The 25,170-nt window shown below is 22.1% G+C and overlaps 1 protein-coding gene across 1 annotated transcript in view; it reads left to right on the forward strand.

Moving 5' to 3' along the window:
• The window catches only part of LOC113554126 (potassium channel subfamily K member 1-like), a 36,559-nt gene extending 13,468 nt beyond the window's left edge, over nt 1-23,091 (forward strand). Inside the window, exons 2-5 of the mRNA XM_026957832.1 lie at nt 20,056-20,196; nt 22,120-22,518; nt 22,612-22,847; nt 22,939-23,091. Coding sequence (XP_026813633.1) covers nt 20,056-20,196; nt 22,120-22,518; nt 22,612-22,841 — 770 coding nt within the window. The 3' untranslated portion in view covers nt 22,842-22,847; nt 22,939-23,091. The remainder of the gene's footprint in view (nt 1-20,055; nt 20,197-22,119; nt 22,519-22,611; nt 22,848-22,938) is intronic.
• Nucleotides 23,092-25,170: the final 2,079 nt, after the last annotated feature.

Below are 25,170 nucleotides of genomic sequence, written 5' to 3' on the forward strand. Positions count from 1 at the left end.
AAAATACTTAAAAAATTCAACAACATTAAACCAAATATTCTCATTCCAACTACTTCAGTCGATAAACATATTGTATATTGTAGTCAATAAATAAATAAAGATTAATAAATAATGTTATTGTACTTATAATAAATACTTTTGCAATTAATTTCCCTAATATGGTTTTTTTCCAAAGGATCCGATTAAAAATGTTTACACATAAGGTATTTATACAAGCATTTGTCTTTGGTGATTATATTTCTTATTTTTTTATAATAATATAACATAATATATTAATATGTCATTCTATAAAATGAAATAATATTGTATAAATAGTTATACAAAAGTAAAATATGCATATTATATAAAATTAGTTATAAAGAATATTATAATATTATAGTATATTACGCAAATAGTTAATTTGTGTAGTTTAATTTCAAGTGTCATACATCGAATCGAAAGATTATAAGACAATATTATAATACGATAGGTACATATAAATAATAAAATAAATTATTATAAATGATATGGCATTTGATAAATTGTTATATATAAATGTCTCTACCACCAATATGGGCTTTTTACACAACTAAATATAAAAGATTTTTTTTATAGAGTTATATATTTTGAAAAAAGATATAGCCTTTTCTTCAGCACACACTAAAAAAATGACTCTATCTCGGAAAGTACAAATGTCATGACTTGAAAAAGGGGATGCCAGAGAAAAAGTGATATATATTTTATTCTATTAAATATCAGGTAATTTTTTTCTTCGATTTCAAATAAAAATTAGATTCCCAAAAACCGTTTGTCGTGATATCGGTGGTTGAATAATTCAACTATTCAAAGAATATTTAAATATTGATTTTTTTTTAAATTTTATATAACAACATTTTAACCATGTTGAGTTAAATATTAAAATCGTAACATTTTAGTCAAATTGAAAAACTAAATTTTTCAAATCTACTATATATTTTATAAATATAAGTAAAATGAGTTGAATCAATTTATTTAAATTTAAAATTGCTGTTGAGCAGAATTTTTATGAATGTTTACTCGGAATTTGAAGATTTTGTAACAGTAGCTACGGTATAATATATCCATTTAGAATCCAAAAGAGTGGTACCCAATTGGCTGCTCTATATAACGTCTCTTATCCAATCTAAGTAACGCAAGCACCAGTAGTAATTGCTAAGTGGATTTGCTTTTATTATAGATTAAGTTATTATTAATCATATATTTCGTTTTATGTATTATAATTGTATAGTTATTAGTTACACTATTTATGAACGATTACCTACAGGTCATAGGATGTCTATTTATATGCCATCCATATAATCACACAATGAAAACGAAATGAACAACGTTATTTTTTTACCTATCTTTAGTCTACACTAAAGACGTTAAGAAATCTAATATGTGGAAAATAATTATTCATTCACACACAGTCTTAAAAAAAAAACAATTAACGTTTCTATTATATTTACATTGATTTATTTAAAAAAAAAATTTATATTGTTTAAGATTAAAATACATATTGTTAACTACGATTATATGATTATAACTATTTATAACATAATTTCAATTTAAGATTGCTAGCTAGAGTTTGGATTATTGAATTTAAAAAATGTATGGAAAAAATAATATATTTATATGTATATTAAATTAATAATTATGAGTTATGTTTTCATCTACCATCAGTTTTGATGATGTAATACAATTAGATATATTAGTAATACGAACTATTTAAGCTTACATGCCCGAAACGTTCTATTTTATCTTTTCAATTTTGTGCAACTTAAGATATTCTTAAATTTGCCTACAACCATGTTTCTTATAGATAAACTATGTGGTTAACAAATTATCATTATGTAGGAACCTAAAAAGTTTTTGAAAATATTCAATTACTTAAGTTAGATAGCTCTAATAATATTTGATTATTAATAAATAATTATTAGCGAAATTGTTTTACCTTAATAATATAATTTAATTTGGTGAGCAAAAATAAAACTTCAAAACATATTTATCACAAAGTCAGCACGGAATTTTGTGATAGTAGTCGCACTTTAAGAAATTAAGAGCCTAAGAAACTTATTTATTTAAACTTTAAAGTGATATAAATTAATAGGTAGATAATACACTATGAAATTCATTAAAATTATTCAGTAAAAACAAAAAAATAATGCCTATTTCATGTTTTGGAATAAAGTAGGTAAATTCAAGTTGTTATTTTATGATAAAATTAAAACGTAGACAATTCAACTTTATAATTTATAATTTATTATATATATATATATTTTTTTTTTAACTTTAGTGAAAAAACGGTTTGCCGTGTATACAGTTATTCGAATTTCGATACATATTATTTCATGTATTTTTTTTTTTTCATTTATTCTTGTTATGTACGTTTCGTTAAACCACTACCAAATAAATATATTTTTGCCAGTCTACCGGTTCTAGTGATAAAACTCACGCAAACATAACTTACCGTGTAATTTCTTTTTACCACTTGAAAATATGCGCCATTTCAAAATCATCGAAGCGTTTAGCTAATCGTAACGACCCACGGTGCTATGAATTGAGGCACTATACAATTTTCTATTCAGTATTTACTTTATTTGTTTGAAGTGATAACAACGCATATCACTATTCCAATAAAAAGGTTATAAAGTACAAATAAAGTTTATCTGGCGGCTACTAATCTATTGGGGAATACCTATTAGGTACACTTGTGCATACATCGTAATAAATCATTTTCAACACACTTATTATTTGTTATATCACGGACATCTCATTAAAATTTGACACTTTTGAATAATGCGTACAATGTATCTTTCTTAATGTTTCGAAGAAGAATAAAACCAATTTAATTTACAGCTGCTTTTCATTCTATTTAAAGTCCTACATATGGAAGTTGGAAAATGACGTTTGAAATCTATCTACTACATGTATATATATATATATATATATATATATATGTGTAAATTTATTGAAGGGAAAGTCAAATAGCGTTACCTATATCAAAATCATTATAAATGAAAAAAAAAAACAAAATAATTGAGTTTAATAACCACGATGTCAAAGGTTTATACTTCTTATAGTTTCTGATTCGTAATACGTTATCAGAAAAATACATATTTGTATGTATATATTATTTATCTATTTAAGTAAAATTATAACTATGAATAAATTTAAATTGTCATAAAGTTGTCAATATTACTTCATTAAACTTCATTTTATTAAAAATCGTAAAAATGTATAATATTATGTTTTATACTTTTATCAATTATTATTATTTTTAATTTGGATTATATCCCTGGATGGCCTCTCTCCTTATATATACAATCATATTCTTTATTGTTTTATGAGATATATTTATAGTTTTCTTATTATTACTCGAAGCATAGTTTGTAAATATTCTTTTTAGTAAAAAAAAAAAATAAATAAATAAAAAATATTAATTATTATTTATAATCAATAGTTTAATAAAATTTTAATTTAATTTCCGATAAATATTTAAAACCGTCTAATAAATACAACTTTTAATGAAATTATCAATTGTATTTTTATATAAAATAAAATATTCTCTAATAATATTGTAACAAATAATGCAGATATGAAATAAAAACTTATTAAAATATATTTTATATTTGTCACATATTTTCTCGTGGGACGCATCATTTTTATTCCTACAATCTTACAAAATATAGTATACGAAATTTAACTAGGTACTAAAATGGCTGCAGTAGGTAATAAAAATGTTAAAAAGATGTTTATTAGGTATTTTTTTGATATAAATATTAATACGACAGAAACTTCACAGTTAAACACAATTTTAGAAATGCCAAAGACTAGTAAAATTGAATCAATATATATTTGTGTTACATTATTTATAAAATGTACTTCTAATTTTAAAGTAGATGTTTTAAATAACTGTTACTTGTAGCTGAATACAGGTGAATCACCACCATTCATGTTTATTTTCTTTGTTTTACTTCAATAATGAATTTATTCAAAATTTTATTTTAGAAACATTTAAATATATTTGATAAAGATAAAAAGATAATATATATTATTTAAGATCATGCATTCAATTATTGAGAATTTTTGTACTGGACTATGTTGTTAAAATGCAAAATTCTGTTTTTTAAACCAGAACTTCCCTTTTGGCTTTTTTAATATAAATTATATAGCGGAAAATATTTTTATAATTGTTATTAGTCGTACAACAATATTGTTGACGGATCAAAATAAACATTCAAACGACAATTTAGATATTTCAATTTATGTACCAAGGATAACATGCCTATGATAATGGGTTTATGGTGATATATATTTATATAAAAAAATACATTTGTATATAAAAGAAAACCATTTTTAATAAATAATATTAATCCATCAATATTAATAATTTATAAAAATGGTCCAAATATGATAAATAATAGATATAACGTTACATTTATTAAACAATTTTTTTAAATATTTTTAAGACTTATCCTTAGTACAAAACATTTAAATAAGTAAGAAACTACTCGTATGAATTTTGAGTAGGTACATAAATATATATTCAATAAATAATTTACATATTCTTATTTGAAAAATAAGAGTTTATATCAATACGGTACACTCAAGTACTATCAAAAATCTAAAAATGAATTAAAAATATAATCTTTATGTGCATTTAAAAATTCTAAAAATTCGAATTTGAATAAATTAAAGAGAAAATGGATGTGACTGCTTATACATTATACAACTAACTATATAATATATTTGTATATATTTTATTGATAAAATATTTTGAAAAAAAATGTATGTTTATAGTCTTGCTTATTTAATTATTTATGTGAATAATAATATAATATATTATTTATAAGGAATACTAATATTAATAATATTATTCAAGAATATGTATAACAATTAGGTTTATATACTACATTCTCCTAGTTAAAATATTTTGAACATGTAATTATTATTATGGTACTTATGTAGGAACATAATAAATATAATATACATTATATATTTTGGAATTTTGGAATACGTTTAATTAAATTTGACAATTTAAATAGATAATATTACATAATATAATAAAATCAGCTTATTAAAATTTACGTTTAAGGTTTTAATTAATTCAACTAAATATACTACATTAGATATTCATGTATTCGAATGGTTTACGGCGAATATCCCTGCATTAGGTATTTCTTACCTGCAGATCACGGATTTAAATCCATGGGTAAATTGATTCTAGAACCTTATATTATCCTGGATGATATTTCATTGCTATTACATTTTTTCTCTTTACATGGTTTTTCACCATATTTTATGCGTATCCACTGGGATATTAAATTGGATTTAGGTAGGTAACAAGTGTTTGTCTAAACAATAAGCTCAGCAACACGTTCGAACCCTTAATTCTCGTTAACCACGTTCAAGTATGAAATCTAATCAAAATTTTGATTTTTTTTTTTTACCCCTCATAGTAAATCATTAAAGTTGAAGAAATATTTATAATATTTATGATTGAAGTTATTATTTAATCTTGATTGTAACCATTTGTTCCGTTGTAAATTTGTAACCAAATAATTGGGATGGGAGACATGAAGAACAAGTGTTATTAGTGTTATCTATAAAAGTAATCCTTTAAAAATGTATGTTCTGGAACTTCCATTGATAATGAAACTTATATAAAGTATAGTTACAATAATACATTATAACTGTAAAATTTGATTAAGGTCGAATTTTAACTAAGATTTGACTCTAAAACAACATCGTGTATAGACTAATAAGAGTAATTAATTTTCCTTATATTATAATACGATAGGTATTCGATTTCTATGGACTAATTCCATACAATTAAAATTTTAAATCAGTTCTATAATTAATACGTTTTTGGAGTTATTAACAAATTATTTTATAGTTGAAATTGCATAATACTTTAGGTTTTGGTAGCTAAGGCTTGAAAATGCTATAAAAGATGGCTTTAAAAGTTCCTTGTAAGTTATTTTTAAGACAAACCAAAAGTATCAAAAATATTTATAATGCACAAATTTTGTTTTCAGTTATTCCAAGTTAATATTTTTAAACAAAAAATAATGATTTTATAATTCAAAAAGATATCGTTAGAACTTTTCGCTATTCTGTACGAATATATTATATTTTACCATATAATAAAATTTTCAAGAACTTGAAATGATTTTACTATAAAATTAAAATTTATATTTAATATTTTAATCACCAAAACTTTAAAAACTTGTTAATAGTTGGTTATTAATGCATATAGTGGTTTTATTTTTATTTTGAATATAACCCATTTAGGTATTGCTGTTTTTTCTATCAATTATTTAAAATATTAATTTATAAGATGAAAAATAAATAGCAATTCATAAAGATGTACTTACTGATGAATTTAAAAAATACATGATTATAGAAATTAAACAAGATGATAACCCAAATTTTTTTAAGGTACTCAAAAGAATACGTGACGTATTAAAAACGAATTCCACATGGTTTTACCAAAGTTTTGACCTTTAATAGAGCTTATTTGTTAATAGAGTCAATTTCTATTTTATATTTAAAACGTTGTTAAGATATTAATCCCAGATGTTCTATGATATGGCCGTTGAAGGAATAAAAAGCATTCATCATACATTATGATGTTATACAAAAGATTCATTTATTCCATTTGTTTAGTTTGTCATGTTATTTACGAACCATATATAAGTATACAATATAGTTATATTGAACCGTATTTCAATACATACAACATGATAAACAATGTGTCACTCCAATAGCGCTGATTAAACTTAGATATTCAAATCCCACCGTATATAATTTAAGTAGAATAACAAATGACTTGTAATAGATAGTAAACATAAATAATTTATATACCACCATATTCATTGAAATCCCACTGTTATTAATATATTATTATGTTTTAATATTATTCTTTTCAATGGAAATATTTAATTAGAAGTAAAAAATTAAGGTAAATAATAAAGCAATAAGCTTAATAATTAATTACGAAGTTCTTTGTACGTTTTTATTATTGATATTTAAATGACAAAAAACCATTAATATTTTTCTCGGAAACTTAAAATGGTTACTTATATTATAAATTTAACTAAACACAATGGCATTTTCAAAATATATGGATTCATTTTAAGCTATAACCTACCATATACTGATATCACGACTTATTCCCCCCCTCCGCTATTTATACGTTAAGGTAGTATTGACTCAAAATGTAATAACAATTATATAATATAGTATAATTAACATATTTTATACTACTATAATAATAAAATATTAATATTAAAAATGAATTATTAAATAATTTATATTAATTAATTTTTTTTTTTTTTTTAGTACAATAATTATATCAACAAACTATAGTACTAATAGTAAAATAAATTATTTTAATTGCAATATCAAAACGTTGTCTTGAAATATACTTATAAGTTGACAATCCGCTCAATCGTTGTCCATATTATACAATATGATATTATATCATTGAATCCTGTATTACTTAAATTAATTAATAATATGAGTTATGTATCGAAAAAGAACGTCATGTTTCCACAATTTAAACATTTAAAAATTAATATAAGACAACGAATTGTAAGTATTAGTTCGGTAGAAGAGAATATTTTACTTTTAGATAAGTCCTAATTGTTTTTCTCGCCCAAAATGACAATAAATCAATATGAAACTGTTCAAAAGATATATAATATACACAACAAATATATGTGTATTCATTAACATGCTTAGATCTCAACTCTGGATTAAATTCCTGTTAATCCTTTGATTTATTTTTTTAAATTTTTAATTGTGTAATTCATTGATAATTTCTAATTGCATTGATTGCGTTATTTATATCAATATTTTTATGTGATTGAAATCAAACGTATCAAAACTATTCATTCTTATAATTTTAAAAAGTTTCAAAATTATTTCAGTATTTATTTGATTAAGTTTACCTAACCAACAAAATGTATTTATATATTTGTTATTTGTAATAAAACGTAAACAATATTATGGTTGTTGTCCTCATAATAATTCTTTTACTTCGTAATATTTTACTTAATAAAAAAAAAATCAATACAAATAGTAATGTTTTATATAAAAAAAAAGATTAAAAGATTAAAAAAAAAATATTTTCATCAAAGTAATCGAAGTTAATCAAAAGATGTTCAATGAGTTATAAAAGATACCTAGTAGATGCTAGGTATAGTAATATTACAATTTATAAATGTACAATAAATTAAATATAAGTTAAACGATTAAAAAGTGACTTAAGTAATGAAGCCTGGGATTTTAAAAAAGAACATAGAACATTATGCTCAACAATTAAATTAACCCCAATTTGAGTCAACATTAAAATAGATAAATCCTGTTTTAAGACAAAGGATAAAACTATAAGAGATTATGCGTTTGAAGTTGCAAATGTTGACTATATGGAATGGCGACAGAAATTTAGCGGGGATGGAGAGGAATTCAAATCAAAATGGTAGGAATGTGTTGACAATCTGTTATGATGGAAATTTATTAGTCGAATTACTTGATTTCATATACACACATTAAAATTTACATTGTAACCACAAATTTAATATTCAGCTGCATTTGGTTAGACATTTTAATAATTAAAATTATAAAACGACAATTAGTTAACACTATTATATTATGTTACATGGCATATTGTATACGTCAAATTAATTATAGTAATTACTTCATTAATTTTAATAAAAGTTATATTAAGACCGATTGAAATTCAACATTCTATAAACTAGTTTTTGTTTTACAGAGCAACTTTTATTAGTATTAATTTATCGTACCTTCTTTTAAAAAAAGAAAAAAAATCGTACACCAAAATGTCTAATTAAATTAGTTCAGAAAGCCTTACTAAAAAACCTTTTATATTTTCCTACTTTCAACGAAAGAATGGTTATTGTATTTATTTTTCACCCTGTTTCCAAGTTATCCTATAAAATTAAGGTTTACCAAGTTTGGTGGAAAAATTTCGGCACAACTATTATGGCGATATCGTTTTGGTAGATTGATATCTGAATTATAAATAAATTCCGATAAAGTGCTGAAAGGTGATAAACAGATGGAATTATAGTACTTTGATTAATACACTGATAGCAACAAACATAGGTTGTATGTATAGACTATACATATAGAATATTGATGGTTTGTTAGTGTTACACAATATACGCATATAGTGCATGATATTACATGGAATATATTATATTTGCTATTCATATATACTTAAATATAATAGTATATTCATTGAAATTGAAGTTAATAGATAATTGATGTTGAAATGAATATATTTTTGAGAACATTTTTAAATGAAAAATTAAATATTTTTCATTAAATAACCAATGAATTAATTTACATATTATTTAAAATATTAATTAATTACATATTTTAGAAGTCGAAGTGATTTTATTAAAAAATATTATAACCGTAATGGTGTAGATTCATGGTGTTGATTTTAAGACCATCAAATATTTTGAATACAACTTATAACTATATAATTATACAATACTATTACCTATATATTCATTAACTCAAAAAGGTATTTATTCAAATTCTTGTACACTTTACGAATATATTTTGTCTTTTTTTAGACATTTCTACTGATTTTTTTATTAAAATAAATAAAAAACCGATAACTTTAAATATTATTGTGCAAAATATTAAATATATTATGCTGACAACCTAAATTTAATTTAATTTACATTACAAACATAAGTAAGCAACTTAATTATTAATAGAATCTTACATAGGATGTATTGAATATAGTTGTTTTATGTTATCAAACTTTATTTTAAAATGCTCATAATATAGTGAGTACCTAATACCTATAATAAAAGATTTTGGTTAAAATTTTAGAAATTTATTAATAATACAATATAAATTATTATCATATATATTATTGATTTTTTTTATTGCTTTAAGGTTCAACACTATATTATACTATTACTTTATAGTTCAATAAATACCAAATAAAATGAAAATCAACTATATTGATCTGTATTCAAACCATTAAACTCTAACTAAAAACTGAGTTTAAAGATAATAGTCTATTTAAATAAGAACACAACGGCTCACTAAATATTTCATTTCAAATATAATACTTGAAACTTTATACATTTTCAGATGCGTAAATATAAGGAAATTTAAATATATAATGCGTTTTTGATAAGAAATGTATATGCAAAATCTTATTTTAAAAAAGCATCTAGGAATAAGATAAATATTGTTTATGAATTTATCTTTAAACCTTATAGTAAAATATAAGCATAAAACATAATATTTATTGATAAATACTTATTGAAAATAATCTAATAACATAATTTACGTATAATATATTATTTAATGAAATTAAAAAAAAAATAGATTTGATGACTCGTAACAAGTAGCAAAGTAGTATATCATAACATTTTGAGTCACTTATGCCCTCTTCAAATCTTTAAATAAAGTGAAACCTCATCTAACGGACACCTCCTCATGGCCGAAATTTTTTTCAAAACGGGGAAATTTCATTGTTTTTAATGGGAAAATCTCCGAATAGTGAACATTTCAATCTTAATTTAAAAACGACGACAGATAAATACACTTACACTAGTATAATAATAACAAACTCGTTTAAAGACTGAATTGAATTGTATTTATTTATATATAAATATGCATTCCTTTTTTGTTATATTTTTTGATATTTATTGAAGTATGTATTGTTAAAATATTAAACTCTTCTGCTTCAAAATATTAAATTAAAAATTAATGTTTTTCATTTAAAAATTTAAAAAAACTTAGAAAGCTATAATGATGAAAATTATAAAAATATAATTTTTCTCAAAAACATTATTTTCCAATGACATTAAATTATGTCAAAATAATATAAAAAAAATATATATGTCCTTTAATACTTAAAAATTTAAAAAATTAGAATACTTCAAGTAATAAATGAGGGTGAACATGGTTAGTAAATTACCTTACATATTATATACTCTTATATAAGTGTAATAGTATTTTGTTATTTAAATTTATATTATATTGTAAATATTTATTTGTGTACATTAATTGTGTGATATTTGTTACAAGTAGGTAAGTTTTTAACCTTAAAAATTATGTAGAATTGTCTAAGGTAACAATTTTAAATTTAATTTAATGCACTCAGTGAATTTTTGAGTAATCTTCTATGTTAGTGTAAATCTATTAAATATATGAATATATGGGAAATGCCTAACGTAGGAATTTAGGCAATTCAACTTCTCATGACGATGTAAATACTTTCTCTGCAAAAAAATGTGGTGTTTTCAAGTAGATATTTTACTATTTCTAATAGTTTTAATCAATTTCCAAAGTTCTTCTAGTACCTATGTTAGTAATCACGCCTTCATAAATGGTAATTCTCAAGAATTAATTATTGTATTTATTATATTTATAGCATAAACAATTTCACAGTATCATAATATTATTTATGAAAGATTCTTCAATTATTGTTGGTTTAATTTTTTTTAAATTAATTTTATCATAAATTCAATTAAAACAATATTAATATTAAATCCTAAAATATAATTATCCTTCGTTTACATAATAAACCGATTAGAAACACAATCCATAATATTATTTAACATATCGTTTTGGTGACACTTTGACATTATCTTCTATAAACGCTTCTCTACCCATTTTCAAATCAAGTCATTATAATTCATAATCTATTTAACGCAGAAAACCTGTTGCTTTACTTTTGATTAATAATATTATTCATCAAAAGTAAATAATATTGGAACCCTTTTCTGAAAGGAGTTTTGACATGTCCACAATATAGGTATTTTTAAAATAAAACAAACAAAAATATGGTATTAGTATTTAGTACTATGTATTAGGAAAGAATGCACCAATATTGGTTTATCCAAATCAATTTTTCCAAAGGCATTTTTTTTTTTTTTTTTTGTGTGAGGGGAGTATTTTGATTTTTTAGTCAGATTTTAATTTCTGGATTATTTTCCGAAAGTTTTTTTTATCTATTGCTTTAAATTTTATATAATATATTTGTGAATAGAAATAAAAACGTTTACACATTATTCTTATATACGCTTACGTATTTCTATTTATTATAAAACCTTCCTATTTTTCAATTATTTTTATGATTATCAATAAAGAATTTCAATCTCCAGCTCAATAACATCTGGAACAAAATAAAAATTAATTTACTAAAAATAATATATACATATTAATATATTATGATGGGAGTTAATTTAAAAATTGGGAGTTCTATAGGCATACTCAAGCTTTTCCTAAATCATACAAATCAAAATCAGTATTTAAATTAAGTAGGTATGAGTGTACGATCAATTGAAATACATTATAATATTATTTTATAATATTTTCATCAAATTTAACAAAGTTAAAAATGTGTGTATTTACATAGTCAGAGATTACATGACGACTATCATGATTTATAACACGTGACTTCATGAGCATTGGTAAATTCACTTATGACTACTGTTTCAGTGTTGTTATTGAAAATTCGAAATTATTCTTAAAATAGTAAATAATTTAATAACTTAATATAAAAAATTTAGTATAGATAAATTTATAATATTTTTTTTTCATAAAACGTATATAATAATAATTAGAAAATTGATATTTTTCTCTGAGTGAAAATACAATAAATCATTGATATATTTTTGCAAATTAGCGTGGTCGGCGTAGAAACGTGCATAAACGCGAAAATTATAAAAAAAAAATGTATGTAAAATACATGAATATTTCATATGCATTTTATATTTCTTTTACACATTTTTACATGAAGTAATTATATTCATTAATGGAATTTAAATACCTATATACCTATTATATTTCACAACAGTTCTTTACATATTCATGAAATACTCTCTAAGAGTTTTTTTTTTCCTTAAAAAAAAATTGACTTGGAAAAATTAAAATCTGTCAAACCTTATATAAAAATATTACAATTTGCTAGTTACAAGATACCATTCCTGATAAAATTTGTACTTGATAGAACTTAGTTGAAAATACTATTGTAAAAACAGTCATTATATAATTAAATAAAGCTTATGATATCGCAGTCCTCTAAAGTTTATTTAGCCATTTCAACTATTTTAAGATTTAATATATGTCAAATCGTTTAGAACAGTGTATATTTTGTCAGAAGTTGAATGCATGATAATTAATATTAAGTAGAATATAAGGAGAAAAGTATATAACGTTAATTTCAATCTATATACCTTATTTTTGTTATACATTTTATTATTATACGTGGTATAAAAATATTTAAATCAAATTATTCACAAAAAATAGTACATTTTTTTATATACCAAGTTTGTATTGAAACGAATCATAACTAATACTCTAATTTGTCATTTTAGAAATAGTTAAAAGTCATAAATTGTAAGATATATTAAAAATTAAAATGAATTTTATAAATCTAGAAAAAAATTCAACATATTATTATTCAATATTGAACATAGTATAATAGTATAGAAGAAAACATTATTAAATACTCGTCTGATTCATTAACAATATTCAATATTATATTATATCTACCCAATTTAATTATTAATGTACATCAAACAAAATTTAAAATTATTTTAACCGTAAAGGTAAGTGCAAAGTTTTAGGTCAAGATACAGCTAACATTTTTATAGTTCTCTATTTATCATACATCACTTAGTTATAAGTTTTAATTTGATCAACTATTATAATCGTATAACAGCAAACATTGAAAAATTCATATTTTTAATTGTATCATAGCTATCGTGTAAAAGTGATTTTATAATTTATTTTTAATATTTAAATAATTATAAAAAATTTTGGCATTTTACATTTAATCATTATAGTTTAAAGTAACATAACGCTTATGCGTGTATATTATTATACATTAATATTTACAGTAGTGATTATTATTTACACGTATGAGAGTCGTGTTAAAAATTAAAATGTCAACTGTGCGACAGTTCTCTCAAATCCAATCATTTACTGGCCGCCCAATCAAACCCTGCTGCCAGCACCTAAAAACCGTGTGAAGTTAATGCGGTCTGCAGGTACAACACATCTTAATATGGCTTATAATATTATGCTGATTATAATACGTTAATTCGCTTAATACATTTCCATCTACCGAATATATCAAAGTATTGAGTGTCTGATTATACCATATCATTTATTAAAAGGTTATGATGCTTCAACAATTATCTAAAATGAATTATGAATTTTGTCTTAAGGCCTTATGATTTTTCAATGATAACATATTAGTAGTTTTGTATTTATAAGTTCTTTGCATAAAAACAATATTGTATACATTTATATATTTTTTTACGCTTGCGTATAAAGTAGGTCTACGGTCATTTGAATAAATCTTTAAAAGAGTGAAACTCGAGTATATCTAGCAGTTGAAAGTATTATTTATACGTAAAGACATAAACTCCAAAGAACTAAACGTTTCATCACAATAGCTTATAGTAAAATGGCTGGAGAAAAAAATACAATAAAATCTGATTTAATTCTTAATAAATTTAAAAAAAAACAAATTGTATACTTGTATTATGTTTTATATGTACACAAAATACATTTTTTTTTTTTGTAATCATATTTTGTATGAAAACGGAATTTTTATTTTATTAAAATTTGATAATAACCATATTATGATCATGGTTAAGTATATGTTATAATTATTATGTTATTTACACTATTCCCGCAATAAATAAATATATGCTTTTAATTATTTTAAAGCTAAAAAAGGATGCATTATTAGTTTATGCGAGCAAAATTCCAAAACACTGAAACTGAAACTCAATAAATTAATTATATTTTAATACATTTACTTAATCATACTATGTACATTGTACCGTTGTACCTATATACATTTATTAGGATATTGAGGAAAAAATATTAATAAATGAAAACAGTTAAAAATCGTCATCATTTAAAATTAAATTATAAAAAGTAAAGTCTACATATTTACGCATTAGAAGTTTTGTTTTAAGGAATTCCTATTATACGAAAATGCTTATAAGTTTAAATTATGAAATTAGATACTTAGGTACCTATTATTTATTTTGAAACAATTTAAAAAACATTTTATAAGCAAATATAAAAAAATCATACTAAAATTTTTAATCGCCTATTAAACTATAAAATTTGGCCTTTGGGGTAATCAAAGTATACAAGCAACTTAATTTCGTTTAACCTAATATTACGATATAAAAAATAAAAATAAAAATCTTCGTAAAAACTGCCACCTTGTGTATATTTAGCAAGTACGGAGCTTTTAACTAATCATACATTTATATTTAATAATGGACTGTCAATACAAATCTACCAACAGCTGTTCAAATATACAGAATAAATATTATGATACTTATCTATATCTAGAATATAAAATGGACAAGGGTTTATTCGTTTTTAGTATTTAAAATGTCTTTTTTGAAAAGTAATTGTATGATAATGAAATGGTAGAAATTAAGAACTTCTGTTTTATAACATCTAAATTATAGGTAGGAAAAAATAAAATCGAAAAGAAAAACACTCATACCTATACATCAAGTGCTATAAAATCTAAAAGTATTTTATTGTTTGCCGTTGTTCGATATATATATATTTATATATCATATAAATACATGCACATTATACTGAATACACTCAATATACTCGTAAAAAGTATAAATATTATATGAACAATTAAAATGTTTTTGAATAAATATCTTATCACGACTGTAATAACCATATTTTTCATGTTCTATAAAATAATATGAAAATAATAATGTAATTTAGTTGAAAATAATATTATATCAACATTTACCGTTTACGATAAATTATGCATAGCAATTGTCTCGTTTAACGATGTATGTATATTTTACACTTTATTGAACTCGTTATTTCAAAAATGAAAACGTAAATTAACATTTTTTTTAATATACAATAATCTTTAACAATTAACAATTATATATTAAAAATTGTATTAACCATAAAAATATTATCTATAATTATATTTGAATTAAATATTCTAAAAATGTATTATAAATAATCCTTATAACAACTAAATAATTTACATCAGTACTTATTAGAATGTTACTTATGAATAGTTCATCTATTTTAATTTTATATTGTACTTGAGGAATTAGACTAATACTAATAGTTTATTTTTCTTTCCACTTCAAAAGTCAGAACTTTCACCTTTCAACCAAAACGAAATAGTTTTTTTTTAAATACCGTAGTTTTAAAAAATATATGTTCAACAAAAATGATGGATCATTTTTATTTCATATAAAAAATAAAAGTAATAATAATGATACTTATTTTCCGTTTATTATTGCAAATTTGTACTACTTGTAACTACTACGATATTAATTGATTATTTTTAAAAGTTATATTTTATACAAATAATTACAATATTCTTATAATAAAAGAAAATTATTGACTTTTATAATCGACAAGTCCATACTACAAAGGTAATTAAACGATTCCATATTAATTTTATTTATTTATAAACAAATATTTTTTTAGTTATTTCACCTTAAAATTGTTTAAAGTATTATTAAACCTCTCAATTAAAACTATTATTAAAAAGTTCAAAATCGTACCAAAATAGAATATTCTTCCAGTTTCGTTCTTTTTATAAAAAATAATTTGATTCCTTAGATATTCTACAATGGTAACCCAATCATATAAACTATAGTTTTTTCAATTTTCCAAAAACAATAGTTAAAGTAATTAATTTATTGTATTTTGTAGTATGTCTAAATTGACTTTTGTTCAACAACACTTTTTTGATTAAAATGGGGTTTTAGTACTATATTATAAGATTTTTTTAAATCTAGAAAAGAACTTTTAAATTCATAAATAAAACCAAAAATTGTTATAGGTTCTTTGTAATAATAATCACTGTTAAATCTATTGAAATACCTTTTATTTTAGAATAATGATTATAGGTATACTTATTTATTCAATAAAAAAATCTAAGCAATAGCAATTAAAGACTAATTTACTACCTCCATTCAATTATTTCTGCAAATATACCTGTTAAGCAAGCCTTGTAAAATGAAAATTATAAAATTCAACAAATTGTACTTTGTAGAGTCAAAATTGAACGATTTATTAATTTAATTTGAGAATTTTAATAATTCAAATTATTATAAAAATAAATTACCACTGAGCTATTAAATAATATCGAGATTATTAAAAAAAAAAATACAGATATAAAGTTAACACCAATTTAATTAGGTACTAAAAAATAAATAATTAATGAGTACTGTAAATTATCTAATAAACTATCTTATAGAGTTAAAAATAAATTCCTAAAATTTTGATTAAAAATTTTGAATAATCAGTAAATTAAAAACAAGTATTACATTATATTACTATATTAAACTTATTTAGAAATTACGAGCCTCTGTTAACGCTTAAAAAACAAAAATAGCTAGCCGAGTTAAAAGAGTAAACCAAAACCATATTTATTATTATTTTTATAAAAATTATTAATGAAATAATACCACCATTATAGTCATTACTTTAAAGGTATTTAAACCGCACGGTACACTACACACAAACTCTGCTTACTTGAGACAGATTTATCACTTGGTAAAAATTTAATCATGTATAAATATAATTATGAAAATTAAAAAAATAATTACCTAAATTTTAGTAATCAGAGTTTACTTATATGTTGTTTTCAATAATGTCGTCTATACATTTTTTTACATAAATTTTTCTTCTATTTCTGGTAATTCGAATCTTCTTTTTTATTCTTTTGATCTGTTTCTTCACATTTTTTCATATCTTCTAATAGTTTTTCCAACAATATTTTATCCTAAAAATGTATGTTATATTTTTACAGTATATTTTATAGTGTATATTGTGCATAATCATATGATAAATTACTTTTTTGTGAAAATAATCTTCTTCTAAAAAAGCTCCACGCTCTCCAATTTTTCCACCAGCTCCTCTTATAGTACCATGGTGCTCACTACTTTTATTTACTCCGAAGACAATATTTAAACTTGATCGTTTAGCGAAACTATTTAATTTGAACGTTTTAATTGTTTATACGATTTAATCAATTTAGTTCATAATATAATATTATGTTTACCGTACAATACGACTCAAATTTGATATCAAACTCATGATTTATATTTTAGAATACCGAAACTTTTTTACAAGTAATTAGAATACATTATAACATAAACGAAAATGGTAAATACAAAATTATCTGTGTCTATAAACAATATAGCAGTTCTTTTCATTAGTTACTTGGTAATTTATTCAAATAAATAAACAGATTTACATTCAATTATTAATTTGTAAAATTAGTACTAGGTAGTAGGTATAGCTTAATTATATTAAAAATGTTAACAATATAAATAATAAAAACAAAATATGTTTGTGGTAATGAAGGCAAAGTACTGAATAAATTAATCCATTTAAGTAATTGTAAACAAATATTGATATAAAACTTCAAAATATAAAAGTAATATCTGTCAGATATTTTGATAGTTACGTGATAATTATAGTATACTATGGTACCTATATATATATATATATATTCTGGTATTTTATAAAATTAATATGCGATTAAAAAAAGTGTAAATTTTTGCGTTAAAGTATGAAATTCCGTAATTGTATTAAATAACTAGTTATTTTATAGAACTACCGGAACTTTCAGATAATGTATTGAATGAATCCATAAATATATACTTCAACTAGTCATTCTACATACTAACCAGATATTTTATAAACTAACAATAAGGGTTTAGTTAATGTATTTAAAACTATTAATGAATAAACATTTAAATCAAATTATAAATTACAAAAAAATCAAATGTTATTATTAAGTCAAATACGCTTTACATCATTATATAAAATATTAATATTAATTCATTTCACGTCAATTTATTGGAATAATTATTATAAAATCTTAAACAAATCACAAAATAAAATAAAAAATCTATTATTATAGTTATAATTATTAAATTATTATTTATTTTACAATTTACAATTTATTTATTAGTACAGGAACTTTTTGGATGGCATTTAGAGTTACAAATTAAATTATTATTCATACATATGTACCGTTTTGTAGACTTGTGGTGCACTTTTGTTGGCATGTGCATTTGAAAAACCCTCGAAGTCTAGTTTATGCCAAATGGTGTGGTTCATTATCTTATCTTATTACAATTTATTAATAAAACGAAAACGGTAACAGATCTTGTATATTATCTAATCCAGTCCCAGCCATCAATCTAATTATATAAATTTCATACATTAGTAAAAATCCAATCGGTATTTTATTTATTAACTAGTAAAACAGTGTAATTTATATATTAACGAATATATTTAAGAATTTTATAGAATAACTAATTATTTAATAAAATAACGTATTACAAACATTGCCACTAACATATTGTATCTATATATAGTAATTAAAAAAAAAAATGATTTTGTGATAGCATGTTCAGTAAAATAAATGGTTGAGTACTGTCCGCATTTTAATGAAACTACTTTGTAAAATATAATGATTAATACAATTTTAATTTACTCTTTATATGCGTAATATTTCATGTAGGTACTGTAAAGTATTTCAGCAAACCTTACTTACAAATAACTGGAAAAATGCATCTACAACAAAAATCTCTTATTGAAATATGTTAACAACATATTAAATTCACCTATTAGTTATACCGAGAAAATGGACCGCACAAAAACAAGGTTTGGTATCTATCTAAAAAGCCCTTATATTACTTATACATTTTGTACTTTCAAAGTATCAACTTCCGATACTATAACTTAATATTATGATTCAAATTAAAAGTTTGTAAGATAGAACATTGTTGTTTTACTGAAGTACTAATGTATAACTTAGAGTTTGTCACATTCAGTTTGTTAAACTTTTTCCTTGTGGCTTAATGGAATTTCTTTAGTCAATATACCAAGTTTCTAACATACCTACTCCCACTTACTTGAAAAAAAAAATACAAAAACTGTGGGACATATATTGTATTAAAGTATTCAAATGACTTTATTTAATCAATTTGTTATTCCTTTCAGATGATTCAATGGAGAATTTTATAAAAGAAGTTTTATCTGCTAGTAACAGAGGTGTTTCAGCAGCTAAAAATGTTTCAGGAGAACCAAACTGGAGTTTTGGCCAATCTTTATTTTTCGCTTGTACTGTAATAACAACTATAGGTAAGCATAAAAGAATATGACTCAAAGCAAAATAAATTTCCTTTTAAAATATCTTTTCTGTTAAAGAATATTTTGTTACTCGTTATACGATATTTTCATCCTAAAAATAATTGTTATTCACATTGAAATTTTACTTTGAATTGTATTAATCGATTATTATCATATTTATTTTACATGATATGAACGATATTTTAACGTAACACTCATTATTTAAAAAAAACATATTTAAGTTTTAAAATTTTTGTTTTTATATTACTTGAAGTCAATATTAAACAAATTGTTTAGAAATAATAAAAATAAGGTGCCTATCTTTTATCGTGTATATTTAAGATTTTTTTAATTACATTCAAATGTGATGCATATTTTTTATAGCATTCTTATTCATGGATATCAAATTTCTAACGAATTATTAATCAATTATAAGTAATTCAAATTTAGTTGATTTAAGTAGTGTGACATTAAGGTTTCTGAAAAATAATAGTTATTTAAATTCTTATAACGCCAAATTTAAATACTCTTTATAAGATATAACTTATAACTAAAACTAATTAAATATTCATTAAAAAAATTGATTTTTATGTATCAAAATATTGATTCAGAATATGAAACTAAAACTATATGTTGTCAATTAAAAAAGTATAGAACTTAGAAAATAAAAGACAGTGATAAGCATAACACTACATTACATATTAAAAAAATATATATTTTATAATAATGAACACAAATTACCAAAAAAAAAAAATATTTTAAAAATCTTATACCTAGTTTTGAATTAATAGGTGTTTCACGTTAATATGATAAATCGATAACCAAAAACTATAGAATATTTCGAAATAAATTTAAATTTATTTTTTTTTGTAATATAATTGGTATAATTATATTATTCAGGCCATTCAGGGTACTCTTTAATAGAAATATCTGATAAACATAACTACTAATTAGGAATTAACTAGGTGTATGTTATAACTTTTGTTCTTTTATCAATGTCGTTTTTTTTTTAAAATACCACTTTAGTTCATAATAATTAAATTTGAAAAATACGTATTAAAAACTGATCAAAATAAAAATTATTAATAGAGACCGGAATTATAATATAATAATATAATTATAATTATGCATTTGCATATTCACAATGAGTATATGCTCGATTATAAGGGTATGAAATGTGGGCGTTTTAAATCAAACTGATTTCATAGACCAAATTTTATTTTGCATATTAATGCATATTTTGTTATTAGAGCATATAATTTGCATATTTTATACACTCTTAGTAAATTAATGAATTCTTTCCTCTTTTCAATATAAACGAAAATTACTATGTCGATCAACAATTAATTAAAATTATCATGGAAAAATATTTGATAATCGAAAATAACATTTTTTATTTTGGTAGAATATTTTTTTATTGCAATTATATCTGTTGAAACAAAATTATTACATGGCATCCAAAATGGTTTATATTAGGGGTTACCAAATTACGGCTCGTGGAAGAACTTTGTTTAGTCCACAGAAAATAATTTTTTTTTTTATGGTGAATTAATTGAGGTTTTTATTAATTTAAATTAAAATTTTTGTTTTTGCGTTTATTTTCTTTGGATAAATATGTACATACGATATTTTGGCTTTTTGAAAACTTACTAAATTTTTAACATGACCATTAAAAAATATCAATTGGTATTCCCTGATTTATATGATACCTAAGCTTTGGCTGGCCCTTGGTATACTTGTCTTGTTATCAATATTTATTCAATATTTTTATTAGTTTTGTACATATTTTTGTATGTATATATACTGCATATCTTTTAAATGTTTTTATATATTGTTAAATTCATAGTTAATAACACTTATCATTTATTTATATTTCATAATGTATACTGAAATACGTATAAATACATAGTTATTATGTTGAAAATTATCTTCCAGGTTACGGGCATGTTACTCCGCTATCTCAAGAAGGCAAATTATTCTGTATGCTCTACGCACTTTTTGGTATACCTTTGACACTAGTGCTATTGACCGCACTGGTCGATCGGTTGATGATACCCACGACAAAGTACCTACACTTCCTCAACAGCCGTCTAGGACATTTATATCCACCGTTCACCATTCGGTTATTACATTTTGGCACTATACTCGGCACACTGATATTTCTATTTTTATTGCTGCCCGCGGCAATGTTCACATACTTGGAACCCGAATGGAACTACATGGATTCATTGTATTATTGTTTTATATCACTTACTACCATTGGTTTAGGGGACTACATTCCGGGCGACGCACCAGATCAAAAGTACAGACCACTCTACAAACTAATGATAACCGGTAATAATGTCGATAAAATTAAAATAAATCGTAGGCACAAAAACGTAATAGCATTATTACATTTCTATATATACATATTAATATATTCTCTAGGCTACTTAGTCGTGGGGCTTGTATGTGTGATGCTAACATTGTCTATTTACTACGACATCCGGCAATTAAATTTTGGCGTGCTTTTCATGTTGGAAAACGACGAAACCCGTTCAATTGATCCCGAAAAAATGCATTTACAAGAACCCGGAACAAACAGGACCAAATATACAAATGAAAAAGATTCACCCACAAGCTTGGAGGATACCACTCCAATACACAGCATCCCTTAAAATTAGGTACCAATACTTACGAACATCATTGAAATTAATTTTTATAAGTTAGATAATGTACATATATAACTAATTTATGTTTTTGTTTGTTTTTAAGGTTGAAAAAATAATTATAACCAACAATTTTTGCTGTATACCTATATTCGACCAAAACCAAAATTTCTATCCAAAAACTAATTATTAATTATATTATATTAATATATTATTATTGTTATTACCTTTAGATTATAAATTAATAGATTAAAAGATATATTGTTATATATATTATTGATTTTACTGAACGATTTATTAATCCAGCCACAAGATAATATTTAAATATGTAATTATACTTTTAATAGTTTGAAAAGACAATACCATTTAATTAGTTAAGACATATAATATAATCTAATTAGATAAATAAAAATATATTTAATGAAGACTTTAAAAGGTAAAAACTTTATTTTTCTTCATATCTATAATTTAATATAACTGTTTATGTCATAATCTACTATGAAGATAGGCAGTAATATAAAATATCGTATATTTTACATGAGTAAGTATTCTCATAACACTTATGTTTCCATAAATTTGTATTATTAGAATGTATACATAAAAGAAAAATCAAGTATTTTTATTAATTAAAAATTAAAACGTTGATCATCAACTATGGTATAATTATTGCAATGTTAAAAACAATTAAAGATTTTGTATTTTAAATTTAACAATAAATATCATGTTTTTACATTCACAAAAAATTATTAAATAATTGGAATAACTTGTTCAATATAACTCACTTTTAAATAAAAAGTTCAAAATTTAAAATAGAACTTTCTCACTTTTAACTGAATACTATTACAATTGAGTATAGATTTTATGCTGTAGCGACTACATAATATATTGCATACAACTTTTGTTGTTTGCTCTTTAAAATTTACTATACAATGTACATTACAAATCTTGTAAGTTCTATATAAATAAATATACATACAAGATAGGACTAAGACATGTCAAGCCCAAATGCAAGTATTTTTTCATTTAAAATATAAACAATAATTTATATATAATATTAGTTATTATTACAATTTATTTATTCAATATTTTGTTTATATAATAATCATTCATAAAAATAAGAATATATTATTAAATACTAAACCAGCTAAATTTTGTTTCAAAATAACTTTAATAGTAATATTCTTTAATAACAGACAAAGAAATAATTCAAATAATAATAATATTATTGATAAAATATCTTTATAATATAAAAAAAAGTATTTTAATATTCAATGTCTTATGCCATTTAATAAAAATTAAGTAAAATAAATAAATAAATGATCAATAATAAATATAATGAAATATAAAAATAGGTATTCTTCTACTGTATATTATAATATATATTTTGTATATACAAAATGTGTACTTAATTTGAATTCAATGATACACCATTGCTTACGAAAATCGATTCAATATTTATTTTTACCATATTATATCAACTTTTTGTTTAGTAGATATGTTATTACCATGGTAGATTATAATCTACCTTGGTTATTACTGTTACTGTTATTATTTAATAACAACTTTCTATAATTACCATAAAACAGTAAAAATAGATTCGTACTATAAATAGATAAAATATTATAAAAATGTAATTGCATATTATAGTAAAATTCATAATAATATTATAACATACTTACGTAAAATGTTTAGGTTCCAGAAATAATGTTTTACAGTTATAAAAAAATAATTGCCAGTATATATTTCCAGTATAAACTACTTAATATAAAAATATTATTTAATTTTCAAAACTTAGGTATAAAACGTGCTATTTATTAATTGTTAACTATAAAATAATTTGCAATCCTATACGATTTTGAAGAATTTCATCAAAATTTTAAATTCAAAAGCGTATAAAAATATTATGCATATATATTTTAAATATTTTCATACTTCACTAATATAAGAACGACATACAAAATTGAATTAAAAATTGTCGATATTTATAAAAAAAAAAAGGGAAAAAAATTGAAAATTTGACATGCCTATAAATGTGTTCAAAATGAGTTAAATTAATTTTTAATTTTTCATATAATTAAAATAATAATATACAAATTTTAAGTATCTACACTTATTTGTTTTTAAATTAAAAAATAAAAATTTGTTTGGAAAGAAATAGTTATTATACGGTTAAATATCCAATACTTTAAAGACTTAAACTCCAAATGCTCATAAAAAATTAATTTTGTTTCCAGTAGAATTTGTTTTTATATACATGATGAAAAACTTATTAAGAATTTGTATTCAATTTTCAAATCACTAGTATAAATAGTTCATTTTTTATGTATTTTTAACTACA

This window comes from Rhopalosiphum maidis, chromosome 2 (genome assembly GCF_003676215.2).
Source record: "Rhopalosiphum maidis isolate BTI-1 chromosome 2, ASM367621v3, whole genome shotgun sequence".
NCBI classification, from domain to species: Eukaryota; Metazoa; Arthropoda; class Insecta; order Hemiptera; family Aphididae; genus Rhopalosiphum; species Rhopalosiphum maidis.